At 40.9% G+C, this 18,539-nt stretch overlaps 1 protein-coding gene across 3 annotated transcripts in view; it reads right to left on the bottom strand.

Annotated features, from left to right (window-relative positions):
• Positions 1 to 289: 289 nt before the first annotated feature.
• Positions 290 to 18,539, bottom strand: part of kirrel3a (kirre like nephrin family adhesion molecule 3a) — a 156,632-nt gene continuing 138,382 nt past the window's right edge. Inside the window, exons 10-17 of one of the 3 annotated variants that reach the window (XM_059539536.1) lie at positions 16,816 to 16,916; positions 14,851 to 15,049; positions 13,343 to 13,450; positions 11,592 to 11,675; positions 11,294 to 11,403; positions 10,160 to 10,246; positions 1,199 to 1,707; positions 290 to 1,076 (exon numbers count right to left, since the gene is read on the bottom strand). In XM_059539536.1, coding sequence (XP_059395519.1) covers positions 1,243 to 1,707; positions 10,160 to 10,246; positions 11,294 to 11,403; positions 11,592 to 11,675; positions 13,343 to 13,450; positions 14,851 to 15,049; positions 16,816 to 16,916 — 1,154 coding nt within the window. In that variant the 3' untranslated portion in view covers positions 290 to 1,076; positions 1,199 to 1,242. Of the gene's footprint in view, positions 1,708 to 10,159; positions 10,247 to 11,293; positions 11,404 to 11,591; positions 11,676 to 13,342; positions 13,451 to 14,850; positions 15,050 to 16,815; positions 16,917 to 18,539 lie in introns of all 3 variants that reach the window. The other 2 variants (XM_059539535.1, XM_059539537.1) reach the window with 2 other exon arrangements.

Raw genomic sequence — 18,539 nt, 5'->3', positions numbered from 1 at the left:
AGCTTTAATGACCACACAGCTTTCCCACACACTGTTTTATTCAACACTTATTTTGTAATCATGATTATTTGATCAGTGTAATTGCTCTGATGCACAACTCGAGTTAAAGTTACGCTCTGAATGTTCTGCAGGCTCATCCGTCGATCGGAGGCACTTCCTGAACCAATTAAGTGATGTAAACGTTTACGCCAGACATTCAGGGGGCTGCGAGAAAGAGAAGCTTACTTAAAACAGTGAGCTTAAACATATGACAGCCTTAAAATAAACAGAACAGCAGAACAAAAAAGAATTCAATCATACTCCCACCAGAATGTGGAGTTTATGCGCAATGATGTATAGAACAACAACAACAACAACACATTGTTTGGAGGTATAAAAGAAGCTTCTAACATCAGAGCGTCTTAATTCACAGGACATGATACGTAAATGCATTTATTATCCATGAAGTGTTGAAATGATCCGCTCACATTTAATACGCATCGAGAAAATAAAATATTGGGATTTACATTCTGGACTCGCATGTAAACACTATGCTGTCCACGGTAGCAACTCTCCACACATGCAGTTTGGCCGTGTGTGTTTTTACACATTCACATTGTGTTGGAAAAAAACACAAAGCATGAAATGGTAAAGACGAGAGACCACATAAGGAGAAGAGAGATGAAATTAAAAAACAGTTTAGTGCACACAAGTGAAATCTATCTACAGAGTCCTTAGAAAAGCACAGAATGATAATTTTGAGCGACGACCTCCGGAGGATAATTCATCCTCGTTTAGATCTCTTTATCAGCAGAGAAACACGGGTTGGCATTGAACCGACACCCTTGTGCTTTGGGCCACAGTAAAAGAAAACTGCTAAACAGCCCAAGTTTGGCTCCTCATAAAAAAAAAAAAAAACACCAACACAACCCTCGAGGTTCTCCCACAGTTCCAAGTTCCTGCATGGCTCACCGTGATAGTCAATGGTGGCTGTGTGGATGGACTCCTGATTGTCATGTTATGAAACGACCTCCAAGGTTTGGTTTCCCTCGTTTTCAGTTTCCAAACTCACAAGTCTTCCGCAAAGAACATGAGATCTAAAAAACACGTTACTTTTCAAAATATACAGAAAAATGAGCTTGAGATGATGGCCTTGTCTTTCCAAGCTTGAAACGTTTGGATCTGTTCACGAATGATGCATGAAACACAGGTGACTCACCTTTAGTGTTCGTCCAAAAGCACGTATGACGTTTAGTCCTTTAGTTAAACGTGTGTTTGCATTCGTTTCTGTAGTGGTCGAGTTAGGTCTGAGTTCTGGGATGATGACTGTGAGTAGTGGGACGAAGACGACACAGAGGCTTTGCTAGCTTTGTCGAACTGCACGTATCCGTCCTGCTTGCTGTAGCTGCTGACGCTGCTGTCGCACTGCGTGTCCTGGAACGAGCTGGAGTCGCTGAGCGATCCCCTCTGAAACTCACGTTCGCACAACTCGATGGAGCTGCTACCCATTCCCAGAACGAAACGCTGACTGTAGTCATATAAGCGGTTGGGACCGGCACCCAGTGTGTTGTAAATGTTGGTGTAAGACATGCCGGTGGGGACACGGTGTTTTCCGAGGGTGGCTGTGGCGGGGTTTCGGACCTCTGTGTTCGGGTTGGCTGTCAGGGATATGGTAGGGGTCGGCTGTTCTTTGAAGGTGTTCACACTGTAATATCCGTTGGTTGGATCCTAATATAAATAAATAAATACATTTCATCAGTCATTAAATTATTTGTAAGAATTGTATGCAAATGAGCAATAGGAACAAAACGAGTGACCATGTATATGTAAATTATGCCATTTCTTATTGTACATTCACACGGGGCTTCGACGCTTGATGGAGGGCGTTTTTAAAGCTTTGTGCTGACGCGACCATCATAGTGACAACAGCCAATCACATTAGTTTTCTGGTGTTGCATGGTCGAGATTGGCTAGTGTCTGCACCAGGGTATTTGCATAAGTCAATCTGATTGGCTGACACCTGCTTTGGCACTTGAAATAAGTTATAAACTTTTGCCGAGAGTAATGGACCCAATGCGATGCAACGGGGCCACAATTCAGTTTGGCAACGCTTTACGTTATTCAAAGTAAATGACAGGCATGATGCCGACACCCCCATGTGAAAGTTAGTCAACTAAATGTATATTAAATATAGCTTAAATAAATTTATTGCAACCACTTTCCTTAACAAATTTGTAAATTCAATCAATCATTTTTTTGAGTTTATCTGCCAGGAAATTGTGACTTTTTCTCTCACAATTCAGTTTTTTTTCTTACAATTCTGAGAAAAATAAAGTATGAAAGGCAAGATATACATTTACAATTAAGGGAAAAAAGTCTTAAATTGGAGCTATAACTTGCAATTCTGAGAAGAAAAGTCTGAATTGTGAGAAATAAACTAAATAAAGCTTGTTTTCAACCACAAAAAAGGTAACAGTGACATGTAAACTTGAAATTCTGAGTTTATAACTCTTCTTACTTTTCTCATAAATGCAAGAAAAGGGTAAAATGTATACCTCAAAATACTTCAAGAAAATCTGATTTGCAAGAAAAAAGTTAGAATTGTGAGATATAAACATGGAATTCACAAGCTTGAAAAGAAGAAAAGAAAAATCTTCAACATAACAAAAATAAAAAACGGTAATTTTGATTTTAATCTTATAAATCTGAGTTAAAAAAAAGTCTGAATTTTGAGATAAGAAATCAAAGTTACCTTTTTCATTATGTGAGGGAAATAACAAAACAGGCTTTTTGCACCGAATTGTCATGCTAAATAAACCATTTAATGAATTCTCGCCCAAAGTAGTCAATAAATCATTCACATGTCAAATGAATCTCTCATTGTTTTTCTCATTGTTTTTGAAAGAATTTCGCTTGATGTTTCCATAAAGCTTGTCATCAAATTAATCTATTTATCCAAAGTCTGTTAGCACAATTATTCATTTTAACAAACAATTATTTATATATAACAGGACTTTTTCAGTATATACTTTCAGCTTGAATTAAAAGCAAAATGAGGGAAAAGAGTAAAAGGAAACTGTAATTTTCATCATGTATTTGTAAGCTGTAAAAAGCCAAGGTCAAGTTCAGCTCACACTAATTATAGGCAGCGTGACGTGGAAATTAGGGAACAGACTGATAACTGTCCCACGCTAAGAAGATTACATGGTTTAGTGGTGTGAAACAGTCATCTCCAGCATAAACAGTCAAATCCTGTTATCAGCTAATTAAATGGGCCTTGACGATTCATGTCGGCATTAAACATGTGAAATAATCTCCATAAAATTCACTCACATTTTATTTTTGGCCAGTTTCTATATAGATAACATATATCTCTCGCTCTCTCTTTTTAATCCTAGTGGTCTTGTGGGAACGCTGAGGTGAAATAACTCAGGGATTCCTGGAAAAAAAAAAAATAGTATGGTGTGACTGTGCACTTTCACTGCTGTCAGAGTCGAGGCTGAACATCTCTGAATCTCGACTGAGGGCCTATGGCTTAATCATACTGTATGGAAAGGAATCTTTGAAGACTGAGAGATGATGATGGTTTTGCCATGGACAGATTGTTAAGGCAGGTGTAGTTGTTGGGAGAAAACAAGATGACCAACTCGATTTTTACATTTTCTGAAGAAAATATGACTGGTGCCTCAAAACTCAAAGCAACTGGACTGAGCCTGTTTCCAAGTCTCTATGATATTCTAGTTTCTCTATGATATTCTAGTTTTTACATTTACCTGAGAAACGCTGTTCAAGTTTTGCATTCTCTCAAGAAACTTTGTTCTCTTTGCAAATGTTGTTTCCCTGATAAATGTTGCATTCTGATCACAAAAGTTTTGCATTCCCTTAAGTAACTTTGCATTCCTTTTGCAAAAGTTTTGCGTTCTCCTGAAAAAAATATGCTTTATCTTTGCAAAAGTGTTGTGTTCCCCTACAAAAATGTGTTCTCTCTTTGGAAAGTTTTTGTGTTCCCCTGAGAAACTTTGCATTCTCTTTGGAAAAGTTCTTTATCTCCCTAAGCTGTCATATTTTAGCAAAAGTTTAGGGCTGCACAATTAATCAAATGCGATTGTCGTGTATTTTGTCAGTAAAGCTGGTTTTGTAATCAGCAGTAATGATTATGGAATCTAAGAAATAATTTGCGATAATGAAAGCTGTTTGCATAGCTGTTTGCATGGTAGTACATGCTGCTCCATCTGAAAGCATGTGAAAATACCACATTTAATAACTTTTTTTACCTCAAACTCACTTCATAACGTCAGTCAAGTGTTTGAAATAAATCCTTCTGTGAGATGATGTGGCTTCTTACACAGAATAAGGCACGCAACATATTTCATAGTATTCTAAGCAGTGATGAAGGCATTGCATTATGAATATACTTTATTTTAATGAAAATTATAATAATAATGACTCAGATAAACATCTCTAGGTTATGTATGTAACCCTAGTTCCTCGAGGGAACGAGACACTGCGTCAAACAACGCTTTGGGGAACGCGCTTAGCGTGAGCGACTCTGAATATCGTGTGTAATCAGTCCAATGGAAGAGCGTGACGTCACAGGCGGGGTGACGTAAGCGACCAGGAAGCTATAAAAGCACGTGCCGCGCAGCTGGCATCAGCTTCGAGTACCAGCAAGCGCCGGCAGGGGTGCCGGGGGTATGGCTCCGAGACATACATAACCTAGAGACGTTCCTCTTCAGGAACTCGAGCTGCGTCAAACAACGCTTTGGGGAACAAGTACCAACGCTGCCAAACTACCAAACCCCTGCCTAGTGTGTATCCGAAGAGCACAGCTTAGGATGAGAGATGACAGATGTCCAGCATGGATACACCTGCTAGGAAGGCCTTGGAGGCCGCCATACCCCGAGTAGAGTGAGCCTTGGCTCCCGACAGCGGGGGACGACCAGAGGACTCATAGGTGGCGTTGATAGCCTCGACTATCCAACAACTAATAGTCTGCTTAGAAGCAGGAGAACCCCTCTTGAGGGGACCGTAGCATACAAGCAATTGGTAAGTTTTTCTCCACAGGGCAGCTCTGAGGACGTATGTGTCCAGCACTTGAACTGGACACATACAATTTAGCTTCTCTTGGGTGGGCTCCCGAAAGGGAGGAGGACAGAAGGCCTGCAGCACTACAGGTCGTGGTGTAACAGAGGGAACCTTAGGAACATATCCTGCTCGAGGGTATATGAACGCTTTGGTCATGCCAGGTGCAAACTCAAGATAAGTGGGGGCCACAGAGAGGGCATGAAGATCTCCTACTCTCCGCAGACAACCTCGGTTGAGAGACCAGCTGCTAATAGTTGTGCCCCCTCAGGGGCCACACCCACAGCTTCCACAACTCAGGGCGAGGGTGAATTATCGTGCCCTGCACCTGTGAGAGTAGGTCTGTCCTGATCGGTATCTCCCATGGAGAGCCGTCGAGGAGCGAGACCAGGTCTGCGTACCATACTCGGCCCAGCCAGAATGGGGCTACTAATAACAGACGGACCTCGTCCTGGTGTACTCTCGCCAAAACTCCTGGGAGCAGAGCAATAGGGGGAAAGGCGTACAGACGAAGCCTCGGCCAGGTCTGTACCATAGCGTCCAGTCCCAGAGGAGCTGGATGAACTAGAGAGAACCAAAGGGGACATTGTGATGTCTCTTGTGTCGCAAAAAGGTCTACTTGAGCCCTGCCAAACACTCTCCATATCTGCTTCACCACCTCTGGGTGAAGCCTCCATTCCCCGGGCCTCGGCCCCTGCCTCAACATTATGTCTGCTCCCACATTTAGTTTCCCAAGAATATATACTGCTCTTATTGAGAGGAGTTTGCTCTGGGACCACACAAGGATCTGGTGCGCCAGCTTGTACAAGGGGCGCGAACGCAGACCTCCCTGGTGGTTGATGTAAGAGACCACCGATGTGTTGTTGGTGCGCACCAACACATGGTGACCCCTTAGGTCTGGGAGGAAGTGCTTCAGTGCACGATAAACAGCTAGCATTTCTAGACAATTGATATGCCATGTTGGATGGCGACCGCTCCACAGACCACGGGCAGGGTGGCCACTCATGACTGCACCCCAACCGGTGAGAGATGCGTCCGTCGCTAGTATTACACAGCGACAAGGAGCTCCCAGCACCGGGCCTTGATTCAAGAACCAAGGTTTCTTCCACATGTCTAAGGCACGGAGGCAGCGCTGCGTGACCTTGATAGTGCGAAGTGGATTGCCCCTCGGGGAAAATCCCTTGGTCTTGAGCCATGTACAGCAGGCCAAGAGGTATCACGTTGGATGCAGCTGCCATCAGACCCAACAATCTCTGAAATTGTTTGACAGTAAGTGACTGGCCTTCTCTGACTCTCTCAACTGAGATGAGGATCGACTCGATACGAGCAGGGGACAATCGTGCCTGCATCGCGGTCGAATCCCATACTACGCCTAGATAGGTGGTTCTTTGAACCGGAGAAAGTACACTCTTCTTGGCGTTCAGTCTCAAACCCAGCTCCCCCATATGTGCGAGAACGACATCTCGATGTCGAGCCGCAACCTGCTCTGACTGAGCTAAAATCAACCAATCGTCAATATAGTTGAGAATGCTCGATGCCCTGCATGCGCAGGGGGACCAGAGCCGCGTCTACACATTTTGTGAACGTGCGGGTTGAGAGTGCAAGGCCGAAGGGAAGTACTCGATATTGGTAAGCTTCACCCCCAAAAGCGAACCTCAGAAACTTCCTGTGGAAGGATGGATATGTGGAAGTATGCATCTTTGAGATCTACTGTGACAAACCAGTCCTCTGACCTGATATGAGCTACAACATGCTTGATTGTGAGCATTTTGAACTTAAATCTCATAACTGAACGATTTAAGACCCTCAAGTCTATAATCGGACGTAACCCCCCATCCTTCTTTGGAACTATGAAATACCAGCTGTAAAATCCGGACTCCCTGTCTTGAGGAAAGACCACCTCGATGGCCTCCTTCTCTAATAGGGTTTTCACTTCCTGTTCCATAACCAGACCCTGCCTGGGGCTGACTATCGTCGGAATGACCCCGTTGAATATTGGCGGCGCAGAGCCGAACTGAATACGGTAGCCTTTTTCTACTGTGTGCAGGACCCATTGAGATACATTTGGCAGTAGTTCCCATGCTGCTAAATAATCTACTAAGGGAATCAGTCTCTCGAGACTGACGTCTGGTGTAAGAGGCCCCCGCAGGGGCGGCGAGCATCTCAGCCCCGCTACGCGCATGGGCGGAAGATACTGAGAACGATGCTCGCTGGGGACCGCTGCACCCTGGAACACTGGCAGGGTTGGCAGATCGGCCCCCAGAGGGCGCTGAGGCGAGACGGGCACAATGTACTGTGGTGTGTACCGCTCTACCCCAGCAGAGGCTGCCCTCTGAAACCCTGGGCTTTTGGCGTCAGGGCTTATTGGCCGAGGACTTCTTGGCTTCTATGACTGCCCTAAGATCTTGTTTAGGCTTAGAAGACCTCGGCCGGGAGCGTCTGTTTTTGGGCCTCGCGATATGAGGAGCTAGGGTGTGGCTGGGGCATCTCCCGCCCAGATGCCCCGAGAGAGCGACGAGGGAGGAACTTATGGAACGTCGCCGCTTGTTTGCGGGCCTCCTGAAACCTGTCGACAACAGAATTGACTGCGTCACCGAACAGGCCAGTCGGCTGGATCGGGGCATCCATGAGGCAGACCCTGTCCCGCTCTTTCATATCAGACAGGGTCAACCATAAGTGCCTCTCCGTGGCCACCATAGCTGCCATGGACCGCCCAATCGCTCGGGCGGTCTCCTTTGTGGCACGGAGGGAGAGATCAGTGGTCCTTCTTAGCTCTGAAATATCATGGTACTTGATCTCCTCTCCCTCATCTAGCTCTTTAATCAGGTCGGCTTGGTACGTCTGTAACACCGCCATGGTGTGCAGACACGCACCAGCCTAACCTGCAGCCACATACCCTTTGCCCACCAAAGCCGATGTTGTTCTGAGTGGCTTTGAGGGGAATGCCGGGCCCTTCAGAGACAATGCCGTGCTGGGGGACAGATAGCTCGCGAGCGTCTGTTCCACCCGGGGCATCGCTCAATAGCCGTGCTCTCCCATCCCCACCACGTTGCCGTAGTAGTCAGACGAGGGGATGTAGAGGCGGGCTGAAAATGGGCATTTCCACGACCTGGCGATCTCATCATGCAGGTCAGGAAAGAATGGAAGGCCCGGCTGGGAGGTGGCTGACTCTGAGTATCCACCTCCAAGAGCTCCTCATATTGCGGCAAATGGGGTGGCGAATCCCTGTCGACAGACTCCACATCGACGTCCTCGGAGGAAGAGAGGCGGAGCGTCGATCCCTCTCCCTGGGTGGAAAAACCGCAGAGCGTGCTTCCGACTCCAGAGATTGGGCGGAAGTGGAAGGAGATGGGGACTGGCCCGTCTTCATTCCACCAAATCCACTTGCATACCCCACGAGTGCAGCCGCCTTTCTGGCTCGGCAGAAGCGGGACCAGCACTGCGAGGAACGCTGGCGAAGGCCCCCTCCTTGAAGAGGGCCCTCCGGGTACGAAGCAGCCGCTCCGACATTCGCTCACAGTGCGGACAGTCGGCCCCCTCGAGAGCCGACACAGCGTGCTTCGCTCCCAGGCAAACCACGCATAAGCTGTGTATATCCCCAGCCATTATATATCGCGGGCAGGGAGGAACACACAACCTATAACGTGATTTGGAATCGCCATCACTATGTTTTGATTTCACCTTGCTCTTCGGCATGACTTGGAGCTCTAGCTGGACAGACAACAGTAAATAAGACTCACAAGACAAACAAGTGACATTCACACACACAGCGTTTGCTGAAAGACGCGAAGCTGACGCCAGCTGCGCGGCACGTGCTTTTATAGCTTCCTGGTCGCTTACGTCACCCCGTCTGTGACATCACGCTCTTCCATTGGACTGATTACATACGATATTCAGAGTCGCTAACGCTAAGCGCATTCCCCAAAGTGTTGTTTGACGCAGCTCGAGTTCCTAAAGAGGAACCATATATTGTCACAATCCTGTGTTTATTAGTCACGTTGAATCAATGAAAGCAGTTAAAGCTTCTGTTTATCCAGTTACCGCTATAGGCTTTTCCTGGGTTTCTTCTTCAGGGCATATTTGGATTTTCAGCAAGAGATCGCCTTCTGGCCTTCGAATGGAGATCTACTGCTGATCAGAACCATGCTTCACAGAAAGATAGGCAATGACAATCGCAGCTTCTGTCGGATCGCGATTTCGATTCCATTTCATGCAGCCCTACAAAAATTTCTACAAGCAGCCATGTGTTCAGCTAGCCCACGATTCACCATTTATGTAAATCAAACGAGTTACATGCATACGTTTAATATTGATGGTAAAGAATTTTACTTTATGTTCATAAATCTCTGGTGCAAAGTCTAAAATCGTAAAAACCCTTGGGTATTTTTTTTTCGAAATGATGTAGGGTTAGTTTTACAAACCTTGTTGCAAGACAATCCATTTAAAATATATTATTTCAATAAATTATTTTATTGTAAGTCATACTTATCTAAAGGAAAGTCAATATCGTTTTATCTTTGATAAATATGTTCCTCTCTGTAAATGCAACTCACAAAGCAAAGTTTCCATTTCTGGTTATTTTCGCTTGCCTTAGCAAATATGACTGATGATGGACGCTTTGTCTTAAATATGCAATTTGCAAAGATCCTAACAAGTCCTTGAAATATTGAGCTTTTGAAATGATCTGAAAGGCTGAAAGTTCCAGACTGAAGTCTAGCCAAACAGCATTCATTAAATGAATTAGCATGCACATTCTACCAAATGCCCCAGTACTTCTCAATTACCAGAGGATATAATGAAAACTTGGGCTCTGGAGATCTGACATGCAGTCAGTCAGTATGACAACACGTCCATTTGTGAACATTTCTATAATGGACTCTGTAAAGAAAAAGAACATGGCAAGGAATTCTGAAAAAGTCAGAGAGCGAGAGTTCCCACAACTCTGCTTTATTAGATTCCGTGAGATTACGCGGCTGTTCTATTAAATCTGTTTTTTATGAGTATGATGGAGAAATGACTCTCTGGGTTTCTTTAATGGTGACAGATGTGAGTCCTGCAGAGTCCCCCCCCCCCTTCTCTCCATCCCTCTGTTCATCACCTTAATGTGCTGTAGCTCCCTCTCCTCCTCCTGCAGGACCTCCAACTGTTTCAACACTGACTCTTGCTGAAACTCCGATCGCTCCATCTAAATGCCGAAAGAGAGAAAAGTGAGTTGATGCAGCAGACGTGTGCTGAAGCACTAGTGACTGTGTTGATTTCAGCCTGTAAGCATGTACACAAGAATTTCAGCATCCAGCAAGAACAGAAATTCCCTCAAAGTTCAGGTCTGATCCGAACCCGGTCAAAGTTCAAGGATGCTGCAGGGGAAGAGGCGGAGGAAGACTGTTCATGTTCACACTTAGGGTGTCACACTATGACAGCTCACACTATGTTAACCTAATACAGAGCAGTAGCTCAAATGACCCACTTGAAAATGATCAAAATCTGTTTGGGAAAGTTTTTCACCGGATTCCTATTTGAACGACTCAATTTCACCCACAAAATTTCACCAAGCAAGGGTAAATGCGACTGTACCTTTACAGCAATAATGTGATTGGAATTTGTCAAATGTGACAGCATACTAAAGGCTGAGAAAAGTTTGGCTTTAAGCAAATGAGCCACGATTCATCACGCAGAAGATTCAGCGACCTCCAACAGTAGTGAAGACATGATCCTTTCTCTTTGAGATCTAGTTGATGGGAAAACGGTGTTGAAACTGACATCATTCTGAATAAATCTGATAACTGTTCATCTTGTTTGTGATTTGGTGTATTATGCACTGCTAGAATTTATATGCAAACACTTTGCCAACACCAGAACACATAGTAGGCAAACATTACTTTTCAAAATAGAATTAAGTCTTATTTTTATTGCCAATGATTCTCATTTGTGAGCAGTTGCATAGCCCACTAATAATGTGAGGGCATCTAGGGAACATCTACTAGCAACCAGCATTACAGCAACAAAAAAATAAGGCAAACGACAAGAAGATACACTATCATATATTGCATCTTCAAGATGAAAAGTTTGAATGTACTCAAACTCGTCTAGCTTGACTTTGATACTCTATAGGAGCCGATTTACACTTGCAGTCAGAGATGTTAACATCAGATCATCCGAGACGGATGCTTAAACCAGATATAAATGAAGGCAGAGAGAAGAGTGAAGGGTGGGGTTTGGAGTGCCAACTCACCATCATTTGTTTCATGTTGCTGTGGTCTTCCGGTTCTCTGGCTGCATTATGGTCCTTATGGACAATCTCCACTCGGATGTCGTTTTTAGCAGATACAACCCCTTTGAGATCTGGCGGAAATCGTTCTGATTAGCCACGGTGATGTGAACCACACTACATCCTACAGCTTCCGCTGAGCTTTGACATGATTCTGAATATCCCTTCACACTCTCGTGAACATGCAGCAATCGCTCGTGAACAACATGCATGTCTATATTTTCCCATAACCTGGCCGCTAAGAGGTGATAGAAGGGCTTACTTTCACTTTTTAACGTGCCGGAGAGCTCTCGCTGCCGAGAGGAGAGGGACACTGGGAGTGATGACATCACCAGGTGCATGTCCTCTGTGGTGCACGGTTCACAACATGCGAAGAAAGAAATATCACTTCTTAAAAATGAGGTCTTTAGAGTCCTGGTCAGATAAAGTCAGGCTGCTGCTGGTAAGGAACAGAAGCTCACCGCTAATGGAGGCAATTTGCGAAAGGCAAGATAAGACGATAAAGACCTCAGATAGAATAAGACATGAGTGAGGTGCAGGTGTGCTCTTATCACTCTGCGGTACAGTGTTGGGGAAGCTACTTGGAAAATGCGGCGTGCTGAGCTACGATTAACTTGAAGTAGTGTCAAGTCTCCCTTTTGAATACATGTACACTGCCATTTAAAAGTCTGGGATCAGTAAGATTTGTAATGTTTTTTTTTTAAATGGAGTATTTTATGCTCATCAAAGTTGTATTCATTTGATCAAAAATACAGAAAACAGTAATATTATTGCGATTTCTAATATTGGCGTCTTATATTAAAGGGATAGTTCACACCTAAAAATGAAAATTAACCCATGAATTACTCGCCTTGAAGTCATCCCAGGTGTATATGAATTTCTTCTTTCATACGAATCCAGTCATAGTTATTTTACAAATTGTCTTTGATCTTTTCAAGCTGTTTGATGCCACTCAGCGGATGTTGCACTGCATTGGTTCATGAGAAGTTTAATAAAAAGCGCATACATTAAAAAAAAGTGTCTCACATGGCTCCGGGGGGTGAACAAAGGCCTTCTGTAGCGAATTGGTGTGTTTAAGAAAAATATCCATATTCAAAATGTAATAATCACTTTAATCTAGCTTGCGCTTTTTATGGCTTAATTTATGGGTTAATTTTCATTTTTGTTAGAACTAATATACTTTAAAATATAATTAATTTCTGTGCGCTTAATTTTCTTCAGCCATTTCTGCAGTCTTCAGTGTCACATGATCCTTCAGAAATCATTCTATTATTCTGATTTACTGATTTATGAGTGTTGAAACTGTTGTGCTGCTTAATATTTTTTGGAACTGTGATAGTTTTTTTTTTCTTTGATTCTTTGATGAATAAACAGTTAAGAAGAACAGCTTTTCTAACAATACAAGTCTTTACTATCACTACTTTACTATCCATTTAACACATCCTTGCAGAATTAAAAGTATTAAAAGAAAAGAAATAAAAAAAATTAAATTGATTAAAAATTAGATCAGTATTTATATAGTAAAATTACAATGAGTATCTCAGTTATGGTGATGTTAAGACTATTAAACAACTATTAAAACTAAAAGATTACATTATTTAGACAACTAAATAAAAAACAGTGATAAATGGCAAAATATTTTTGTAATTATTTGCTAAATATTTAATTATATTTATTTCAGACTTTCCTGTAAGGCTTTGTACAATATAATACAAAAAAAAAAGTTAAGTAGTGTTTGTCATGCAACAATGCTAATTGTTGAACAAACAACTTATTATTGGAAAACGGCACTAATTTGAGTTGCTGTCATGCTACAGAAAAAAAAAAGTGGTTAAGCGGCACTCCTTTTAATTAGCTATATTCCAACACTTTTGTGTATGTGTGGATAAAGTCGTGTTACATGGTGCAACACAGCGTCACACGTTGAGACTAAAAACGGTGGGTGTCTCAGTGGACGTGTGGTGCGAGTTGCCTCTGTGTTTCTGTCTCTGTAGAAACAATGAGCTCACTTACTCCTCTGCAGTCGAGCACAGCAGAAAGCCCCCAGAGTCCCAATGAGGACGATGAGAGCCAGGAAAGCTCCCACTGCAACCCCGATGATGACGGCCAAGCGCAAAGACCCTGAGGAGAACACAGAACCACTGGGATCATCAAGACAACCAGTGACAGAACGTAGAAGCCAAGCAACGTGCAAAGTCCCGATCAGGAGCCTGTTTGTCACTTGAAGAGACATAATGAAGTCATGTTCCAACAGTCTCCCATTAAGTCCTTTGGGAATAAGCTGATCTCTTTGAATAACTCAACTCTGCACCTTGGGAGTTGGCTTTACTATAGGAAAATGGGCCAGTATTTGAATAAAAAATACCATCTAATTTTATTTAAATATTTCAAAGAAATCATAAAGGCAAGTAAAAAGGATTAAGGACTGTTTAAATTAGATTACAAATGGAAGTTCTGAATATGTCAGAATTCCATTAAGGACATCCAGAGATTTAAATAGGTTGTGTTCTATGAACGCAATAATACGTGTTTTTTTTTTTTTCTAAACTGGGTACAATGAGATTAAATTATTCTACTTACCCTTCAACCATCGAAAATGGAAATCATCTTTAAAAGTGTAAAAACATAAACAAGGTACTTTCAATAGCCATGATTAACCCCAAAATCACGATTCTTTCCCCAGCAATAAAGAACAGGTGATATATTACTGTAGTAATATATATATCTGTATTAGGTAACATATGTTGCCTTGATCAAAAATGCTCATTAACTTCCTCATTGTGAGATACTATTTCAAAGTGATAATAAATCCTATTCACCTGTGCAAACAAACAAAACGAGAGATTCTTTGTGCATTCCAGTGAATTATTAATGGCATACATCGCAAGTTAAATCAGGAGAACAGACCAATAATGTGCAGTATATGATGTTTTTTTTTCATACTATTACAGCGAACAAAGAAAATATTCATTAGGAAAAGAATGCAGTGACTGAAAGAGCTCTTGCCATAGATATTCTTGTTATAACGTCACATGTTAAAATACCAAGCGGTACGTTATTGTCATGATGTCTGAAAATAAAACATGAAAGAAAATTGATAGCTCATTCAGTCAAACAAAAAGACACGCTTTATATGGAGGGCAACCTTATAATTTGAAATGAATTGTTTCCGTCTTTTTGAATGGAAGTTCTCCAAACCTATAATCTTAAAAAAATAGCCAGATCTTAAAAGGAAAGAAACATGAACGTTAAAACTGTGAACTCAATGTAAACGAACATCTTCGTATTTCATGACAAAGACTGCATCAGTCACTCAGTATGTACTTTTAATAATATTAAAATGCTTTAACATGAATTAATTAGATTACAGAGAGCGGCGAGAGCTCTTCTGATTGATTTTCAAATAATTCCGTTGCGTCTTTTAGCTGTCACGGCTGGTCCGAACAGACAAATTGCTTGTGGCTGGAATCTGAATCTGTTGCAGTGCGGTTGGTTAGGATGCAGTGTAACGTGACTGTTACCTTGCTCTTTAAGGCGAATGATCTCCGTGTCAGAGCCGAAACTGTTCCATGCAGTGCAGTTGTAGATGGTTTGGAAATCAGCAGGAACGATGTTGCTCATGGTGAGGGTGGAGATGACACCATCCTCTGTGCTCACAGTCTCCACCGTATAACGGCCCGATGTTCCTGATTCTAGCACTGTCTCTTTCCATGACCATGCCTGCATAAATTATAAGCATAAACAATAAGTAAATAATGAGGGGAGGGGGGGGGTGTTATTTACTATTGCAAAGTTTAGAAACACAAGTAAAGCAACTCAGTGTTGTTTTGCTATTATGACATACTCTGTTTTTCTAAAGTCGAACCCACAAGCACAGCAGGTCAGGTGGATTAATGCACTTTTTAGTTCAAACAGGCCTAGGTTGAAAAAATGCTTTTGTGGTTCAGTCCATTCAGCCTCTTCCCAGCATGCATCGGGACATGAATAATTAATACAGTTGCACTGTCTGACGGTTTGCCAATTTGATTTACACTCGTTGTCCTGGGATGTCAGGAGGAGTTTGTTCCTCTATTTAAAGTGATTGATTGTTTCATATACCAAGTGTTGAAGGTCTGTGTGTGGTGGTATTTTCGTCTTGTGAGCGATCATGTGCTGTTGTCAATATTTTAGGATAATGAGCACTTTCGTCTACATAAGGCACATTTCCCTTAGAAAACACGAAATTGGGCATATAATTAAATTAACAATTTGCATCCATGTAAATATAAGAAAACAATTTCCACTGAACTCTTCTTTGAGCTGCTTGCTGTAATTATGTGAGGTAAAATTACATTAGAAGTCATGGCAACTTGACATAAGTTAAATCCAGATATTTAATTAAAAAAAAAAAATCTTTATTAAAGTTTCATGTACAGTTTTTTTTAAGTCCACACGTCTAGAAATTACACACACACCCACACATTTAAAAGATTTGAATGATTTAAAAGGTTTGTGGAGCCATATTTTGCACTTCTTAGTTGTTCATCACCTAAATAGAAAGACAGACAGTAGTCTTGAGTAGCCAGACTCTGAACTGACCTTTTAAACCAAAAGGAACCATGTGACCAATAATGTTTAATTTTTAACATTTAGAAACAGATCAATATAAAATTAGACTTAATGTTTAGAACAAACCTGCTTTTACAATTACATGATTACACCATCATTCTTTTTTTTAATGCTTTTGACAGAAGTCTCTCATGCTCACCAAGGCTGCATTTATTTGATCAAAAATACAGTACAAACAGTAATATTGTGAAATCTAATCATAATCGATCATTCTAATATGCTGATTCGCTGCACAAGAGACATTTCTATTATTATTATTATTATTATTATTATTATTATTATTATTATTATGAATGTTTAAGAACAGTCATTTTGATTAATATTTTTGGTGAAACCATCATAGTTTTTTATGATTCTTTGATGAATAAAAAATATCAACATTATTTGAAATATAAACCTTTTTTTAATAATATTAATGTCTTTACATTCCCTTTTAATCAATTTAATGCATCTTTGCTGAACTAAAGTATTAATTTCTTTAAAATCTTACTGACCCCAAACTTTACGGTAGAGTATGCAATTATTATTATTATTATTATTATTATTATTATTATTTTAATAATATTGAGCAAATAAACATTAAATACTAGATTTGAATATTACTGACATGATTGAGAAATATCTGACCACTAAATTTATTGATAGATGGATTAATACAAACAAAGCTGAATGCATACATGCATATTATTATATAAATATTATTATTACAGAATTGTTTTAAATATTTAAAAAAAATCTATATATATATAATATAATAGATTCATAAAATATTTATATCCAACTAAATGGAAATGAAATATTGATTTGAAAATCACTGACATGATTCCAAAATTAATGATCACGGAATACAGGTAGCTGGATGGATAGGTAGAACTCACAATGCGGTCCGGAGGAGGGGTGCTGCGGATGAAACACTTGATCTGGCCCTTCTCCCCGTACAGAGCCTGCTGCGTCTGTGTGCTGGAGATGGTGGGAGGCCCTGAAACAAACAACAGACTGTCAAGCTTCCTGTCTGACAGCTGAACCGCCTGCACACCATATCAGCACACATCTTTCCTGAGAACAGAGATGACAGGACATACGCTCCTGTTTTCATGATCTCCAAACTGGTTTTGACGATCTTAAGAGGAGGTGGAAGCGTAAAGAATCAAGGACAAACTTTTGCATGCTGTATTTTACGGCTTCTTATTCATTGACCGCTCACAAGTTTACAACCAGCCAGCGAGTATTGAAATGAAGTCATTGACACAAACATGCTTTCATTCTATGCAAATTAGGCTCATTATAGATTGTGCCTTAGTAAAAAAAACTCAGTACTATTTGACTGGCACAATTTTCATCATTACGGTAAACGCAATTTCCTTTAAAAGAGATGTTCATGTACATTTACTAATTTTCCCTTGATCACTGCAGCCGTAATTCATCAAATGATGGAAAGGGGTTTTATAACCCGGCACACATCCAAGAAAAAAAAAAAAAGGATTCAGGTGTCTCAATTGTGATATTTTGTCGCTTCATTCACAACCTGATTGGCATATTTCATTCAGGGAATCAGGCACTTAAAAAAAGAGGGAGTATGTGCAAATTAACTCCCAAATATAGCAGCCATCATCAAACACTTGACTTTTTTCTGTTTTGTACTGTGATTTGTGTGAAACAGATTATCTAAACAGAGATAAAAGTGTGGTTTAAATGGACTAAATGATTGGAGAAATCTGATGTTTCGCAGAAAGATTATGATTTAAGTTTTTCTATGTCAAATGAGGTTAATTGATGGACTGGAGTCGTGTGGATCGCTTGTGGATTATTGTGATGTTTTTAATCAGCTGTTTAGATCCTGTTCCATTGGACAGCAAATTATGTAATGCTAAATTTCTCCAAAATCTGTTCTGATAGAAAAACAAGCTCATCTACATATCGGATTGCCTGACGTTGAGTTAATTTTCAACAAACCATTCTTTCAAAAATATGTTTTAAAAAAATATTAAAAATGAAAGTTATGCATGGATGAATCATTCACAATATGATCAATAGGATTTATTAAGTAAAGATAGATTTAGTGAAGATTTTCATTCCATTTCATACCGACTTCAACCTTTTCTTTCAATATTTTTTTTTTTTTTTTAAATAAACAAAAGAGAGCTAAGGAGGGTGTTAAGATTTGTTATTCAACTTAAATTTCAGTCTGTTCCTCATTCAAAGCTATCATATGACTTCAGAAGACTTGAACATGGATTGTAGGGACCACTTTTATGCTGCTTTTTTGCCATTTTGGAGCTTGACAGTTCCAGTGCTCATTATATTGAAAAGTGGCAAGATATTCTCCAACAATTTACATTTTGTGCTCCACTGAAGAAAGGCATACGAGGTTGGAATGACACGAGGGTGAGTAAATAATGACGGAATTCTCGTTTTTGGATGAGCTAGTCATTTAACTCTTCCCACTGCATTTTATACAACAAAACTGGAAATCATGCTTCGATTAAACTTCATCATTTCATAAATAACTAAAAGTGAAAGAAAAGGGGGAGATTAAATCATAATAAAAACAATCATAATTTTTCCATTTCTTTTTCCGCAGCAGATTGAGGTCCATTATGTG

The sequence above is a fragment of the Carassius carassius genome, chromosome 45 (genome assembly GCF_963082965.1).
Source record: "Carassius carassius chromosome 45, fCarCar2.1, whole genome shotgun sequence".
Taxonomy (NCBI): Eukaryota; Metazoa; Chordata; class Actinopteri; order Cypriniformes; family Cyprinidae; genus Carassius; species Carassius carassius.
Note: the sequence above shows the minus strand (reverse complement) of the source record. Positions and strands in the feature narration are given on the sequence as shown.